The 15299-nt window shown below is 60.8% G+C and overlaps 1 protein-coding gene across 1 annotated transcript in view; it reads right to left on the minus strand.

Moving 5' to 3' along the window:
• EPPK1 (epiplakin 1) overlaps positions 1-14522 on the minus strand; it is a 34821-nt gene extending 20299 nt beyond the window's left edge. The window contains exon 1 of the mRNA XM_066571307.1: positions 1842-14522. Coding sequence (XP_066427404.1) covers positions 1842-14522 — 12681 coding nt within the window. The remainder of the gene's footprint in view (positions 1-1841) is intronic.
• Positions 14523-15299: the final 777 nt, after the last annotated feature.

The following is a 15299-nucleotide window of genomic DNA, read 5'->3' on the forward strand; positions in this document are numbered from 1 at the left end:
GGCACAGTGGGATGTTACAGACACACCCCAGGGACCCGGCGCTCCCTGTTCCTCTTTGCCTCTGTGGAAGGGAGAATTGGATTTCCAGGATGAGAAAACTCCTGGGAGGTGTTATTGTGGGTTTCCAGTAGCTAAAGGGGGCTCTAAGGCAGATGGAGAGGGACAAAGGCCTGGAGTGACAGGACAAGGGGGAATTGTGGAGATTCTCAGTTCAGTCAAAGGAAGAACAGAAACAATTTCTCCAGGGCTGGGCCTGGGAATCTTAGATGAAAGAATTCAAATAATTATCATCTCTCTTTCTGTAACCATTGTTTATAGTTATGGTTCCTCACAGTGTGCTATTCATAGTCACCAATAACGTGAGAATTTTTCTACTTTGACACCAATCTGGTCCCACTTAGTGAGTGAGACTATAAAACTCACTGCTTCTTGCTAACAAAGATTCTTCTTGAGCCTTCTGATCTACCTGAAGCCTGGAGCCTTTCTTTCCATCCCTGACTCGACAGCGTCAGGGAATGGCTTCAAACTGGAGGAGCGTAGGTGTGGGTTAGATATTGGAAGGAATTGTTCCCTGTGAGGGCGTGAGGCCCTGGCACAGGTGCCCACAGCGGCTGTGGCTGCCCCTGGATCCCTGGCAGTGCCCAAGGCCAGGTTGGGCAGGGCTTGGAGCAGCCTGGGACAGTGGGAGGTGTCCCTGCCATGGCAGGGGGGTGGCACGAGGAGGTCCCTTCCCACCCAAACCATTCCATGGTACTGTGACTTCTCTCCCATCAGTTTATTCCTTCCTTTTCTGAGCCCACGCAATTCTCTGGGCCCCACAGCTCCTCTACGCTTGTTCCCAGGTACCAGCTGCACAAGCTTGTGGCCAGAAGTCCATTTTCCAGGACATTACCGGGTTAATTAAGGCAAACACCCCAAGGCAGCACATTTAAGAAGGGTAAGTTTCCTCCCATTAAACAGCAGTAGAATTATTCATCCCTGAACTGCACGGGAGAGTGGCTCCAGGGCTGTTCCTCTGCTCTGGCATGTGGCTGAGTCAGCTCAGGACACAGGAGGGCAAAAGGAGCAGGAAGGAACAGAGGCGCCCGTGTGGATGGACAGACTGAAAGCAGAGCACAGCCACGTCCACTTCCAGCTCCCGTGAGAGGATCCATCCCCACAGAGGCTTCACAGAGGGAGGGAAAGCACAGAGAGAGACCAAACCACGCTGGGCTGAGGCTGTTTGTGCTCCAGACAGCCCCGGAAAGGCAGGACAGGCTGGGACACGGAGAGCAAACACAGATGATGTGTCCCATGCCAGCGACACCCAAAGCAAGCCCGGCATCCTGCCCACGCAGAAATCTGCTCTGCACGCTGTCCTGGCTTGAAAACCTGCAAATGGAATGCAATCCTGCAAAGATTCTGGGGAAAATAGCTGGAACATGCAGGAAAATAGGGGCAGAGAATAAAAATACAACTCGCGGCAGCACCTGAACGGAACAAAGACCTGCAGTTAAACCTGAGTGAGGAAAATGAGGATGACACGCTTCACCAAAATGTCCTGAGATAACCCAGCCTGCCTCCTCTGTTCCTGAAAGGCAACTAAGGAATGATGAACAATGCAGTGCAGCAGCACTGCTCAGGGGGAGGCACGTCAAAGCTGTACCTGATGTGGGTGGGGAGTGGCAAAGAAAAGAGATCAGTAAGGAAATTCCCTCACTGGGATGATAAATAATAAAAAAAAATATTTAGGAAAAGAAAGACAAACACCAGCAGAAAATGAATTATTCACAATAGCAACATTCTTCCGCAAGGCAAAAACAAGGAAAAAAATCAAAAAGGTTTTGCAATTATTTTCTAACAATATTGAGGAAATAAAGCCCCGTGTCCGGGTCGGGCACGCAGCGGCGCAGCAGCTGCAGGTAGGTCAGGTTCTCGTGCGTGTTGGGGTCGAAGAAGCCCTTGGTGTCATCGCCGGGGTCGGACAGGATCTGGCTCATCTCCTGGTCGAAGTAGCCACGCTTGTAGGCCACCTCCACGGGCAGGCGGTGGCTGTGCACGGGGTCGATGATGCCGCCGGTGGCGATCTGGGCCTCCAGCAGGCGGATGCCGTGGTCCCTGACGATCAGCTCCTTCTTCATGGCCTGGAACAGGGAGATCTTGTCCCCCGTGTAGGGGTCAGAGTAGCCCGTCACGGCCCTCTCCGCCGACAGCAGCTTCTCGTGCAACTCGCTGCCCACCAGCCCAGAGGACACGGCCTCGTCCACTGAGAGCTTCTGGTTCTTGACCGGGTCCACCAGGAAGCCGGTGGCCGCCTGGGCCTCCAGCAGCACCAGCGCCGTGCCCTGCCTCAGGATGCCCTTCCACATGGCCTGGTAGATGCTCATCTTCTCCATCTTGCTCGGCTCGGCCTTGCAGGGCACCAGCACGCCGGCGATGACGCCCGTGCCGTCCAGGTAGCGCTTGACCGAGGCCATCTGCGTCACCTCCTGCACCGTCCTGGCGCCCTGCACCAGCTCGGCCAGCGTGCCCGTGTCGATGATGCCTGAGTCCAGCAGGTCCGAGGCGCTCACCTGCCTCCTGAGGCCCGTGAATTTCACGCTGCTGCCGCGCTGCGCCACCTCCTCCACCAGGAGGGTGAGCAGCGTGGCCAGCTCGGCCAGCGCCAGGCTCCCGGCCCGCAGCCGCCCCAGCAGCTCCTGGCGCTTGGCCTCTGACACCCACTTGGAGAAGAGCAGCTCCCACAGGGACACCTTCCTGCCGTGGAAGCCGCCTGCCGAGACCTCCACCGTCTGCGACTTGAGGCACCGCTCCAGCTCCTGCTCCTGCTCCTGCTCCTGCTCCTGTTCCTGTTTCTGTTTCTCTTCCTTCTGGGAGTTTGAGGCGCTGCCGTTCTGGATGGGTTCAGGCAGGATCTCCTTTTCTGTGGACTTGGGAGCCCCGTTGGCACCGTGGCCCTGGGCCTCAGCCCTGGTGACGATGTCCGTGAGGAGGTCGATCATCTGGGCAATGGTGACTGTCCCCGCCTTGTACTGGCGCAGGAGCTCCTGGCGCCGGTGCTCAGGGACGTAGCGGGAGAAGAGGAGCTCCCAGACGGTGACGCTCTGGCCCTGGAAGAGCCCCACAGCCAGCGTGGTGCGGGCGGCCTGCAGGGCTCTGCGGGCATCCTCGCTCAGCTGGTAGAGCGCGGAGCCCTTGTCCATCAGCTGCAGCATCAGCAGCCCCGTGTCCGGGTCGGGCACGCAGCGGCGCAGCAGCTGCAGGTAGGTCAGGTTCTCGTGCGTGTTGGGGTCGAAGAAGCCCTTGGTGTCATCGCCGGGGTCGGACAGGATCTGGCTCATCTCCTGGTCGAAGTAGCCACGCTTGTAGGCCACCTCCACAGGCAGGCGGTGGCTGTGCACGGGGTCGATGATGCCGCCGGTGGCGATCTGGGCCTCCAGCAGGCGGATGCCGTGGTCCCTGACGATCAGCTCCTTCTTCATGGCCTGGAACAGGGAGATCTTGTTCCCCGTGTAGGGGTCAGAGTAGCCCGTCACGGCCCTCTCCGCCGACAGCAGCTTCTCATGCAGCTCGCTGCCCACCAGCCCAGAGGACACGGCCTCGTCCACTGAGAGCTTCTGGTTCTTGACCGGGTCCACCAGGAAGCCGGTGGCCGCCTGGGCCTCCAGCAGCACCAGCGCCGTGCCCTGCCTCAGGATGCCCTTCCACATGGCCTGGTAGATGCTCATCTTCTCCATCTTGCTCGGCTCGGCCTTGCAGGGCACCAGCACGCCGGCGATGACGCCCGTGCCGTCCAGGTAGCGCTTGACCGAGGCCATCTGCGTCACCTCCTGCACCGTCCTGGCGCCCTGCACCAGCTCGGCCAGAGTGCCTGTGTCGATGATGCCCGAGTCCAGCAGGTCCGAGGCGCTCACCTGCCTCCTGAGGCCCGTGAATTTCACGCTGCTGCCGCGCTGCGCCGCCTCCTCCACCAGGAGGGTGAGCAGCGTGGCCAGCTCGGCCAGCGCCAGGCTCCCGGCCCGCAGCCGCCCCAGCAGCTCCTGGCGCTTGGCCTCTGACACCCACTTGGAGAAGAGCAGCTCCCACAGGGACACCTTCCTGCCGTGGAAGCCGCCTGCCGAGACCTCCACCGTCTGCGACTTGAGGCACCGCTCCAGCTCCTGCTCCTGCTCCTGCTCCTGTTCCTGTTCCTGTTTCTGTTTCTCTTCCTTCTGGGAGTTTGAGGCGCTGCCGTTCTGGATGGGTTCAGGCAGGATCTCCTTTTCTGTGGACTTGGGGGCCCCGTTGGCACCGTGGCCCTGGGCCTCAGCCCTGGTGACGATGGCCGTGAGGAGGTCGATCATCTGGGCAATGGTGACTGTCCCCGCCTTGTACTGGCGCAGGAGCTCCTGGCGCCGGTGCTCAGGGACGTAGCGGGAGAAGAGGAGCTCCCAGACGGTGACGCTCTGGCCCTGGAAGAGCCCCACAGCCAGCGTGGTGCGGGCGGCCTGCAAGGCTCTGCGGGCATCCTCGCTCAGCTGGTAGAGCGCGGAGCCCTTGTCCATCAGCTGCAGCATCAGCAGCCCCGTGTCCGGGTCGGGCACGCAGCGGCGCAGCAGCTGCAGGTAGGTCAGGTTCTCGTGCGTGTTGGGGTCGAAGAAGCCCTTGGTGTCGTCGCCGGGGTCGGACAGGATCTGGCTCATCTCCTGGTCGAAGTAGCCACGCTTGTAGGCCACCTCCACGGGCAGGCGGTGGCTGTGCACGGGGTCGATGATGCCGCCGGTGGCGATCTGGGCCTCCAGCAGGCGGATGCCGTGGTCCCTGACGATCAGCTCCTTCTTCATGGCCTGGAACAGGGAGATCTTGTCCCCCGTGTAGGGGTCAGAGTAGCCCGTCACGGCCCTCTCCGCCGACAGCAGCTTCTCGTGCAGCTCGCTGCCCACCAGCCCAGAGGACACGGCCTCGTCCACTGAGAGCTTCTGGTTCTTGACCGGGTCCACCAGGAAGCCGGTGGCCGCCTGGGCCTCCAGCAGCACCAGCGCCGTGCCCTGCCTCAGGATGCCCTTCCACATGGCCTGGTAGATGCTCATCTTCTCCATCTTGCTCGGCTCGGCCTTGCAGGGCACCAGCACGCCGGCGATGACGCCCGTGCCGTCCAGGTAGCGCTTGACCGAGGCCATCTGCGTCACCTCCTGCACCGTCCTGGCGCCCTGCACCAGCTCGGCCAGCGTGCCCGTGTCGATGATGCCCGAGTCCAGCAGGTCCGAGGCGCTCACCTGCCTCCTGAGGCCCGTGAATTTCACGCTGCTGCCGCGCTGCGCCGCCTCCTCCACCAGGAGGGTGAGCAGCGTGGCCAGCTCGGCCAGCGCCAGGCTCCCGGCCCGCAGCCGCCCCAGCAGCTCCTGGCGCTTGGCCTCTGACACCCACTTGGAGAAGAGCAGCTCCCACAGGGACACCTTCCTGCCGTGGAAGCCGCCTGCCGAGACCTCCACCGTCTGCGACTTGAGGCACCGCTCCAGCTCCTGCTCCTGCTCCTGCTCCTGCTCCTGTTCCTGTTTCTGTTTCTGTTTCTCTTCCTTCTGGGCGTTTGAGGCGCTGCCGTTCTGGATGGGTTCAGGCAGGATCTCCTTTTCTGTGGACTTGGGGGCCCCGTTGGCACCGTGGCCCTGGGCCTCAGCCCTGGTGACGATGGCCGTGAGGAGGTCGATCATCTGGGCAATGGTGACTGTCCCCGCCTTGTACTGGCGCAGGAGCTCCTGGCGCCGGTGCTCAGGGACGTAGCGGGAGAAGAGGAGCTCCCAGACGGTGACGCTCTGGCCCTGGAAGAGCCCCACAGCCAGCGTGGTGCGGGCGGCCTGCAAGGCTCTGCGGGCATCCTCGCTCAGCTGGTAGAGCGCGGAGCCCTTGTCCATCAGCTGCAGCATCAGCAGCCCCGTGTCCGGGTCGGGCACGCAGCGGCGCAGCAGCTGCAGGTAGGTCAGGTTCTCGTGCGTGTTGGGGTCGAAGAAGCCCTTGGTGTCGTCGCCGGGGTCGGACAGGATCTGGCTCATCTCCTGGTCGAAGTAGCCACGCTTGTAGGCCACCTCCACGGGCAGGCGGTGGCTGTGCACGGGGTCGATGATGCCGCCGGTGGCGATCTGGGCCTCCAGCAGGCGGATGCCGTGGTCCCTGACGATCAGCTCCTTCTTCATGGCCTGGAACAGGGAGATCTTGTCCCCCGTGTAGGGGTCAGAGTAGCCCGTCACGGCCCTCTCCGCCGACAGCAGCTTCTCGTGCAGCTCGCTGCCCACCAGCCCAGAGGACACGGCCTCGTCCACTGAGAGCTTCTGGTTCTTGACCGGGTCCACCAGGAAGCCGGTGGCCGCCTGGGCCTCCAGCAGCACCAGCGCCGTGCCCTGCCTCAGGATGCCCTTCCACATGGCCTGGTAGATGCTCATCTTCTCCATCTTGCTCGGCTCGGCCTTGCAGGGCACCAGCACGCCGGCGATGACGCCCGTGCCGTCCAGGTAGCGCTTGACCGAGGCCATCTGCGTCACCTCCTGCACCGTCCTGGCGCCCTGCACCAGCTCGGCCAGCGTGCCCGTGTCGATGATGCCCGAGTCCAGCAGGTCCGAGGCGCTCACCTGCCTCCTGAGGCCCGTGAATTTCACGCTGCTGCCGCGCTGCGCCGCCTCCTCCACCAGGAGGGTGAGCAGCGTGGCCAGCTCGGCCAGCGCCAGGCTCCCGGCCCGCAGCCGCCCCAGCAGCTCCTGGCGCTTGGCCTCTGACACCCACTTGGAGAAGAGCAGCTCCCACAGGGACACCTTCCTGCCGTGGAAGCCGCCTGCCGAGACCTCCACCGTCTGCGACTTGAGGCACCGCTCCAGCTCCTGCTCCTGCTCCTGCTCCTGCTCCTGTTCCTGTTCCTGTTTCTGTTTCTCTTCCTTCTGGGAGTTTGAGGCGCTGCCGTTCTGGATGGGTTCAGGCAGGATCTCCTTTTCTGTGGACTTGGGGGCCCCGTTGGCACCGTGGCCCTGGGCCTCAGCCCTGGTGACGATGGCCGTGAGGAGGTCGATCATCTGGGCAATGGTGACTGTCCCCGCCTTGTACTGGCGCAGGAGCTCCTGGCGCCGGTGCTCAGGGACGTAGCGGGAGAAGAGGAGCTCCCAGACGGTGACGCTCTGGCCCTGGAAGAGCCCCACAGCCAGCGTGGTGCGGGCGGCCTGCAAGGCTCTGCGGGCATCCTCGCTCAGCTGGTAGAGCGCGGAGCCCTTGTCCATCAGCTGCAGCATCAGCAGCCCCGTGTCCGGGTCGGGCACGCAGCGGCGCAGCAGCTGCAGGTAGGTCAGGTTCTCGTGCGTGTTGGGGTCGAAGAAGCCCTTGGTGTCGTCGCCGGGGTCGGACAGGATCTGGCTCATCTCCTGGTCGAAGTAGCCACGCTTGTAGGCCACCTCCACGGGCAGGCGGTGGCTGTGCACGGGGTCGATGATGCCGCCGGTGGCGATCTGGGCCTCCAGCAGGCGGATGCCGTGGTCCCTGACGATGAGATCCTGCTTCATGGCCTGGAACAGGCTCATCTTTTGTCCCGTGTAGGGGTGGGTGTAGCCCGTCACAGCTCTCTCAGCGCTTAGAAGTTTGTTTTTCAGTTCACTGCCCACCAGCCCAGAGGACACGGCCTCGTCCACTGAGAGCTTCTGGTTCTTCACTGGATCAACAATGAAGCCGGTGGCTGCCTGTGCCTCCAGCAGCACCAGCGCCGTGCCCTGCCTCAGGATGCCCTTCCACATGGCCTGGTAGATGCTCATCTTCTCCATCTTGCCTGGCTCAGTCTTGGAGGGCACCAGCACGCCAGCGATGCTTCCAGTTCCCTCAAGGTACCTCCTCACACTGTCCATTTTTGCTATTTCTTGCGCCGTCTCTTTTCCTTTCTGGAGTTTTTCTATTGTTTCCTCCGTAATTATTTGTGCACTCAGCAGTTCTGATGCTGTGATCTGCTGTCGGATTCCCTGGAACCAGACATCGCTTCTGTCCTCTTCTTTTTCCCTGATGATCTTTAGTATTGTCTCAATGATTCCCTGCACAATGTGTTGGGATTCCGCCTTGTACTTTTTCACCAGTTCTTTTCTCTTCTCCTCTGTGATGTACTCGGAGCAGAGGAGCTCCCACAGCGATAACACCTGTCCCTTGTATTTCCCCACAGGCACCTGGACCTTGGTGCACAACAGGGCGTTTTTGGTTTGCTCATCAATGTAGAAATAGTCGCCTTCCTTTTCCAGGACCTGCAGCAGGTACAAGCCGCTCTCCCTGTCCTTGGCACACCTCTGCAGGAGCTGGCTGTAACTGATCTTCTCGCAAGTGTTGGGATCTATGAAGCCTTTGCTGCCGTGATCTGGATCTGAAAGCAGGAGGAACGTGTCCTCGTCCAGGTGCCCACGCTTGTAGGCCACCTCCAGGGGCAGGCGGTGGCCATGCCAGGGGTCAACGATGCCACCAGTGGCGAGCTGGGCCTCGAGCAGGCGGAGGCCCTGATCCCTGACTATTACCTTCTGTCTCACAGCCTGGAAGAGAGATATTTTCTTTCCTGTTTGGGGGTCTGTGTATCCCGTCACGGCTTTCTCTGCCGACAGCAGCTGCTCGCGCAGCTCGCTGCCCACCAGCCCAGAGGACACAGCCTCATCCACAGAGAGCTTCTGGTGGCTCCGGGGGTCCACCAGGAAGCCGATGGCCGCCTGTGCCTCCAGCAGCCCCAGGGCACACTGCTCTGTGAGGAGGCCTTTCTTCAGGGCCTGGTAGATGCTCATCACTTCTTTCCTCAGCGGGAGGAGAACCCCAGCGATGCACCCAGTGCCATCCAGGTACCTTTGGATGGTGTCCCTCTTTGTGAGGCTGGCAAGGGTGAGACTCCCGTCCTGCAGCTGATCCAGAGTTTTCTTGTCAATTATCTCAGAGTTGAACAATTCTGACACCGACACCTCGCCCCGCAGTCCTTTGACCTTGAGGGCTTCTCCTCTTCGCTCAGTGTCCTCGATGATTTTTAAGATGAGGGATATCAGCTCTTCCAGCGCTAGGTTTTTGCTTTTGTACTGCATCACCAGCTCTTTCCTCTTCTGCTCTGAGAAGTAGTGAGAGCAGAGGACTTCCCAGACAGAAACGGTTTGGTCCTTAAACTTTCCAACTTTCACTTGAAGGGGCTTTGAGCGCAAAGCCTGCTTTGTGGACTCATCAATGTAGAAATACTTTCCTCCCTCCTTTACAACCTGCAGCATGTACAGCCCCGTGTCCGGGTCTTGGACGCATCTCTCCAGGAGCTGCATATACGTGAGGTTCTCATGGGTGTTGGGGTCGAAGAAGCCCTTAGTGTCATCACTGGGGTCTGACAGGATCTGGTTCATCTCCTGGTTGAAGTAGCCGCGCTTGTAGGCCACCTCCACGGGGACACGGTGGCTGTGCACGGGGTCGATGATGCCGCCGGTGGCGATCTGAGCCTCCAGCAGGCGGATGCCGTGGCTCTTCACAATCAGCCCTTGGTTCATGGCTTCAAACAGGGACATGGGGGCTTTGGTGTAGGGGTCCGTGTAGCCCGTCACGGCTCTCTCCGCACAGAGCAGCTTCTCAAAAATCTCCCCTCCAATCAGACCCGCCTCCAGCGCTTCCTCCACCGAAAACTTCTTGTTTTTCTCAGGGTCGATGATGTAGCCGGTGGCTGCCTGTGCCTCCAGCAGCACCAGGGCAGTCCCTGGCCTCAGGATGCCCTTCCACATGGCCTGGTAGATGCTCATCTTCTCGTTGCTTGGCTGGATAAGGACCCCTGCTATGAAATTACTGCCCTCCAGGTACCTGCGGACAGACTCCATTTCAGTCACTTCTTTGACTGTTTTCTTCCCCTGGTTGAGCTCATCGAGGGTTTTTTTGTCGATCAGCTGGGACTGGAAGAGGTCACTGGCGGAAACTCTTTTCCTCAGGCCCTTGAATGCGAACTTTTTGCCTTGTGCCTCAGTCTCTTGGATGATTGTGGTGATAATTGTGGTGATTTCCTGCAGCACTTCAGCCTTCTCATCCTTGTACTTTTGCACCAGCTCTCTTCTCTGGCTGTCTGAGAAGTACTCAGAGTTGAGGAGGTCCCAGACAGACACGGTCTGTCCTTTGAACCGCCCCACGTTGACACAAACAGTCACAGATTTCAGCACTTTCATGGTCTGTTCGTCCACGCAGAACATCGCGTTTTCCGACAGAGGGAGGAGCCACAGACCCGACTCGGCATCACGAATGCACCGATCCTTCAGCTGCTGGTAGGTCACGTTCTCCTTGGTGTTTGGGTCAAAAAAGCTCTTGGTGCTGTCATCCAGCTGAGAGAGGATTTGGTTCAGGTCCTCGTCGTAGAAGCCGTACCTGCAGGCAGCCTGGAGCGGCAGGTGGAGGTGGTGGATGGGATCAACCACCCCTCCTGTGGCCAGCTGGGCCTCCAGCAAGGGCACGGCCTCTGCCAGGGGGACGAGCTCCTTCCTGAGCGCTTGGCACAGGGAGATGGAGCCCCCGGTGTAGGGGTCTGTGTAGCCCGTCACAGCCCTCTCAGCCTGGAGGAGTTTCTCAGACAGCTCCTCGCCAACAACGGCCGCTCTCACGGCGTCCCTCGCGCTGAGCCTCCGGTTTGTGGCAGGGTCAGTCAGGTACCCTGTGGCTGCCTGAGCCTCCAGCAGCCTCAGAGCAGCCCCAGGGAGGAGGAGGTTGTTTTTCATGGCTTCATAGAAGCTCATCTTCTGTTTGGATGCCTCTATGAAGACCCCAGCAATGCTGCCCGTGCCCTTCAAGTACCTCTTTACGCTCTCCATTTCAGCCACTTCTTCGGGAGTCCTTACACCCTGAGCCAGTTCTTCAAACGTCTTCTGGGAAATGATGCCCGTGTCCAGCAGCCAGACCACAGGGACACTGCCCCTCAGGCCTTCCAGGGAGATCTGGGTCCTGGCTTTCATCTCCATCTCCCCCACCAGCCTGAGCACCAGAGCCACCAGCTGCTCCAGCGACAGCTCCTCTGACCGGAACCTCTCCATGAAATCGCTCCTCTGCTCCTCGGTGAAATACCCCGAGTGCACGAGCTCCCAGAGGGAGACTCCTTTTTCCTTCACCATGGTTTCCTTGAAGATCCGTTGGATTTGCTCGTCGGTGTAGGCAGGAGCAGCTGCCTGTGCCAGAGGCAGCAGGTGGAAGCCGGAGACTTCGTCCTTCTGGCAGTGCTGGATGAGCTCGGCATAGGTCACGCTCTCTCTGCTGTCTGGGAGGCAGAACACTCTGTGGTCACCGCTGGGCTTGGAGAGGGCCTTGCTGGTGTCCTCATCCAGGCAGCCTCGTTGCTGGGCCGCCTCCAGGGGGATGTGGTGGCCGCACGTTGGGTCGATGATGCCTCCCGTGGCCATCTGCACCTCCATCAGCTGCATGGCCTGCTTGTCCGCGATCAGCCCCTTCTTCATGGCCTGGAAAAGAGGGATCTTCTTGCCCGTGAAAGGATCTTTATAGCCCGTCACGGCCCCTTCCGCCTGCTGCAGCTTCTCATGGATATCTGGCCCAATGACTCCCTCCTTGACGGCCTCATCCACGCAGAGCTTCTGGTTGTTCACGGGGTCAATAATGAAGCCCGTGGCAGCCTGGGCCTCCAGCAGGGGCAGGGCCACTCCTGGCACCACGATGTTCTGCTTCATGGCCTCATAAATGCTCATTCTCTGGTTGGACGGCTGGAGCACAATCCCCCCGATGCTGCCTGAGCCGTAGAGGTACTTCCTGACAGAGTCCATGTGCAGGACTTGTTCTGGGGTGACGGACCCCTCCAGCACCTGCTCAAACAGGGCCCTGTCGATGACACCGGTTTCCATCAGGTGGTAAGCGCTGACGTTGCCTCTCATGGCCGGGAACTTGATGGGGGCCCATTTCTTCATCTCCTCCTCCAGCATCAGCCGGATTTGCTCCAGGCTGAGCTTCCTCAGCTGGAAGTGGTTGAAAATCTCCCGGCGCCTCCCCTCGCTGAAGTACTCGGAGTTCAGCAGGTCCCACACCGAGACCTTCTCTCCCCGCAAGCGCCCAAACCTGACGGGCAGCCAGGAGCTCCTGAACACCTGCCTGGTGGCCTCGTCCACGAACTGCCTCTTCCTGCTGTTCAGAGGGAGTAGGCAGAGCCCTGTGGAGGGCTCGGTGATGCATTTCTCCTTCAGCTGCAGGTAGGTCAGGTTCTCGTGCGTGTTGGGGTCAAAGAAGCCCTTGGTGTCGTCGCTGGGGTCTGAGAGGATTAAATTCATCTTCTTGTCGAAGTAGCCACGCTTGTAGGCCACCTCCACAGGGATACGGTGGCTGTTGACGGGGTCGATGATGCCGCCGGTGGCGATCTGGGCCTCCAGCAGGCGGATGCCGTGGTCCCTGACGATCAGCTCCTTCTGCATGGCCTGGAACAGGGAGATCTTAGCCCCTGAGTAAGGATCTCGGTAGCCAGTGACAGATTTCTCTGCCGCCAGCAGCTTCTCGTACACGTCCGGGCCGATGACGTTTGCTCGTAAAGCCTCGTCCACGGAGTACCTCTTGTTGGCAGCGGGGTCGATGACAAACCCCGTGGCAGCCTGTGCCTCCAGGAGAATCAGAGACGTTCCTGGCCTGAGGAGTCCCTTGCGCTTTGCCTGGTAGATGCTGATCTTCTCCTGGGAGTCAGGGAGCAGCAGCCCCCCGATGCTGCCCGTGCCCTGCAGGTACTTCCTGACGGTGTCCATGCCCACCACCTCCTTGGCCGACGTTTCTCCCTCCTTGAGTTTCTTGAACAAGTCTTTGTTGATAATTTCTGAGCTCAGGAGCTGGTCAGCCGTCACCTGCTCCCTCAGGCCCTTGAAGGTGACGTTAGCAGTGGCAGCATTTTCCTCAACAGAGGCTCTGACGGCCTCTCCCAGCCCTTGCAGGGAGAGCGCTCCTGCCAGGAACTGCTGAGCCAGCGCAGCCCTTTGCTCACCCTGGATGTAGTCAGAGAAGAGCAGTTTCCACAGGGACACCGGCTTGCCCTTGAATTTCCCCACAGCAACGGGCACCTGCGTGTTTTCCAGAGCCGTCTGGGTCTTGTGGTCAAGGAAGCCGAGTGTCCCCTGGGACCCTTCGCCGCTGTCCCCAGGGAGTGGCAGCAGCAGCAGCCCCGTGCTGGGGTCGGTGACGCAGCGCTGGAGCAGCTCTGCATAACTCAGCTTCTCCTTGGAGCTGGGGTCAAAGAACCCCTTCATGTCACCGGGAGGGCTGGACAGGAGCTGCCTGGTGGCCTCGTCCAGGTACCCCCACTCGCAGGCTGTCTCCATGGGGACGCGGAGGTGCCTGCCTGGGGCAATGACACCCCCCGTGGCCAGCTGAGCCTCCAGGAGGCAGAGGCCATGGTCCCTGGGAACAAAGCCCTTCCCCATGGCTTGGAACAGGGAGAGCATTTCTCCGGTGGACGGGTCCCTGTACCCAGTGATGGCTTTCTCAGCTGAGGACAGCTTCTCGTAAAGCTCTGGGCCAATGAGGCCAACCCTGACAGCTTCGTCCACGGAGTAGCTTTTGTTCTTCAGGGGGTCTGTCAGGCTGCCCGTGGAGGCCTGGACTTGCAGGAGTACGAGAGCAGCACCAGGCACCAGGAGATGCTCCCTCAGCGCCTGGTAAAGGCTCTTCTGCTCCCCAGAAGGCAGGACAACCCCAGCCACGCTCCTCGTCCCACGCAGGAAGTGCTGGACAATGTCATTCTCTGCCACCTCCTGGGCAGAGATTCTTCCCTCTTCGAGGCCCCGGAACACGTCGGAGCTGATGATGCCAGAGTCCATCAGGTCCCTGCTGCTCACCCTCCCTCCCAGCCCCGGGAATGTGACCTGCAGCGGCAGGAGCAGGAAGCCTGAGGCCGGATCCACGACGCACCTCTTCCTCAGCTCCGAGTAGGTGACCTTCTCCATGGTGCTGGGGTCAAGGAACACCCTGCTGTCCTCACTGCCGGGGCCGGAGGCGAGCTGGCTCATCTCCTCGTCCAGATACCCCCTCTCGCAGGCCAGCCCTGCCGGGAGCCGCCCACCGGTGGCCGGGTCGATGATGCCTCCGGTCGCCAGCTGGGCCTGGAGCAGGCGGATGCCCTGCTCCCTCCCCACCAGCTCCTTCTGCATGGCCTGGTAGAGGGAGATTTTCTCATCAGTGTAGGGGTCCAGGAAGCCAGTAGCAGCCCTGTCAGCCGAGAGCAGCCTCTCCTTCAGCTCCAGCCCCACCAGCCCCGTCCTCACAGCTTCTGCCACGGGGACACGGCGGCTCCTCAGCGGGTCGGAGATGGAGCCCGTGGCTGCCTGCGCCTCCAGGAGGCTCAGGGCTGAATCCAGGCTCAGAAGATGCTCTCTGGTGGCCTCATAGAAGCTCATTATCCTCTTTGAAGCCTCTACATACACGCCTGCAATGCTGCCGGCCGTCTCCGAGGGCTCCCCAGGAGCATCCGGCCCTGCGTCGCTGCCAGCTGCCTTTTGCTGCTTGCGCGGCATCGCGCCCTGGCACAAGTGGTTTGTCCCCGACGTGGCTTCCCCGGGGACAGCCTGGCCATTCACTGCTGGCTTGCTCTCCATCCTGCTGCTGCACGCCTCCCACAGCTCCCAGGACTCTGCAGAGAGAGGGAAAGCGCGGTGAGAAATCAGCTTCTTCACGGTTTGCGTGTCAAATACCGGGAAATCAGAAACGTAAATGTCCTCAGGCAGGAGGAAGTGACAGCCAAAGACTGGGCATGTCCAAACCTGGCGTGCCACCCTGAGGGACCCGGCCAGATTCAGGGAGTCCGTGGGTGAGAAGCTCCACATGCCCCAGCCACATACACCGGAACCCCCAAACCCTGCGCCCTGGGCTGGGCCCCCAGTAGGAAAGGAAGGGGGGATTCTGCCCCTCTGCTCCTGGGCTCAGGTGAGACCTCACCTGCAGAGCTGCCCCAGCCCTGGGGACACAGCAGCAGCACCTGGAGCTGCTGGAGAGAGCCCAGAGGAGGCCACGGAGCTGCTGCAGGGCTGGAGCCCCTCTGGAGCCAGGCTGGGAGAGATGGGGGTGCTCACCTGGAGAGGAGAAGGCTCCAGGGAGAGCTCAGAGCCCCTTGCAGGGCCTAAAGGGGCTCCAGGAGAGCTGCAGAGGGACTGGGGACAAGGGATGGAGGGACAGGACACAGGGAATGGCTCTCACTGCCAGAGGACAGGGCTGGATGGGATTTTGGGAAGAAATCCTTCCCTGTGAGAGTGGGGAGGCCCTGGCACAGAGAGCCCAGAGCAGCTGGGGCTGCCCCTGGATCCCTGGAAGTTTTCCAGGCCAGGCTGGATGGGGCTTGGAGCAGCCTGGGACAGGGGAAGGTGTCCCTGCCATGG

The sequence above is a fragment of the Molothrus aeneus genome, unplaced genomic scaffold (assembly GCF_037042795.1).
Source record: "Molothrus aeneus isolate 106 unplaced genomic scaffold, BPBGC_Maene_1.0 scaffold_43, whole genome shotgun sequence".
Taxonomy (NCBI): Eukaryota; Metazoa; Chordata; class Aves; order Passeriformes; family Icteridae; genus Molothrus; species Molothrus aeneus.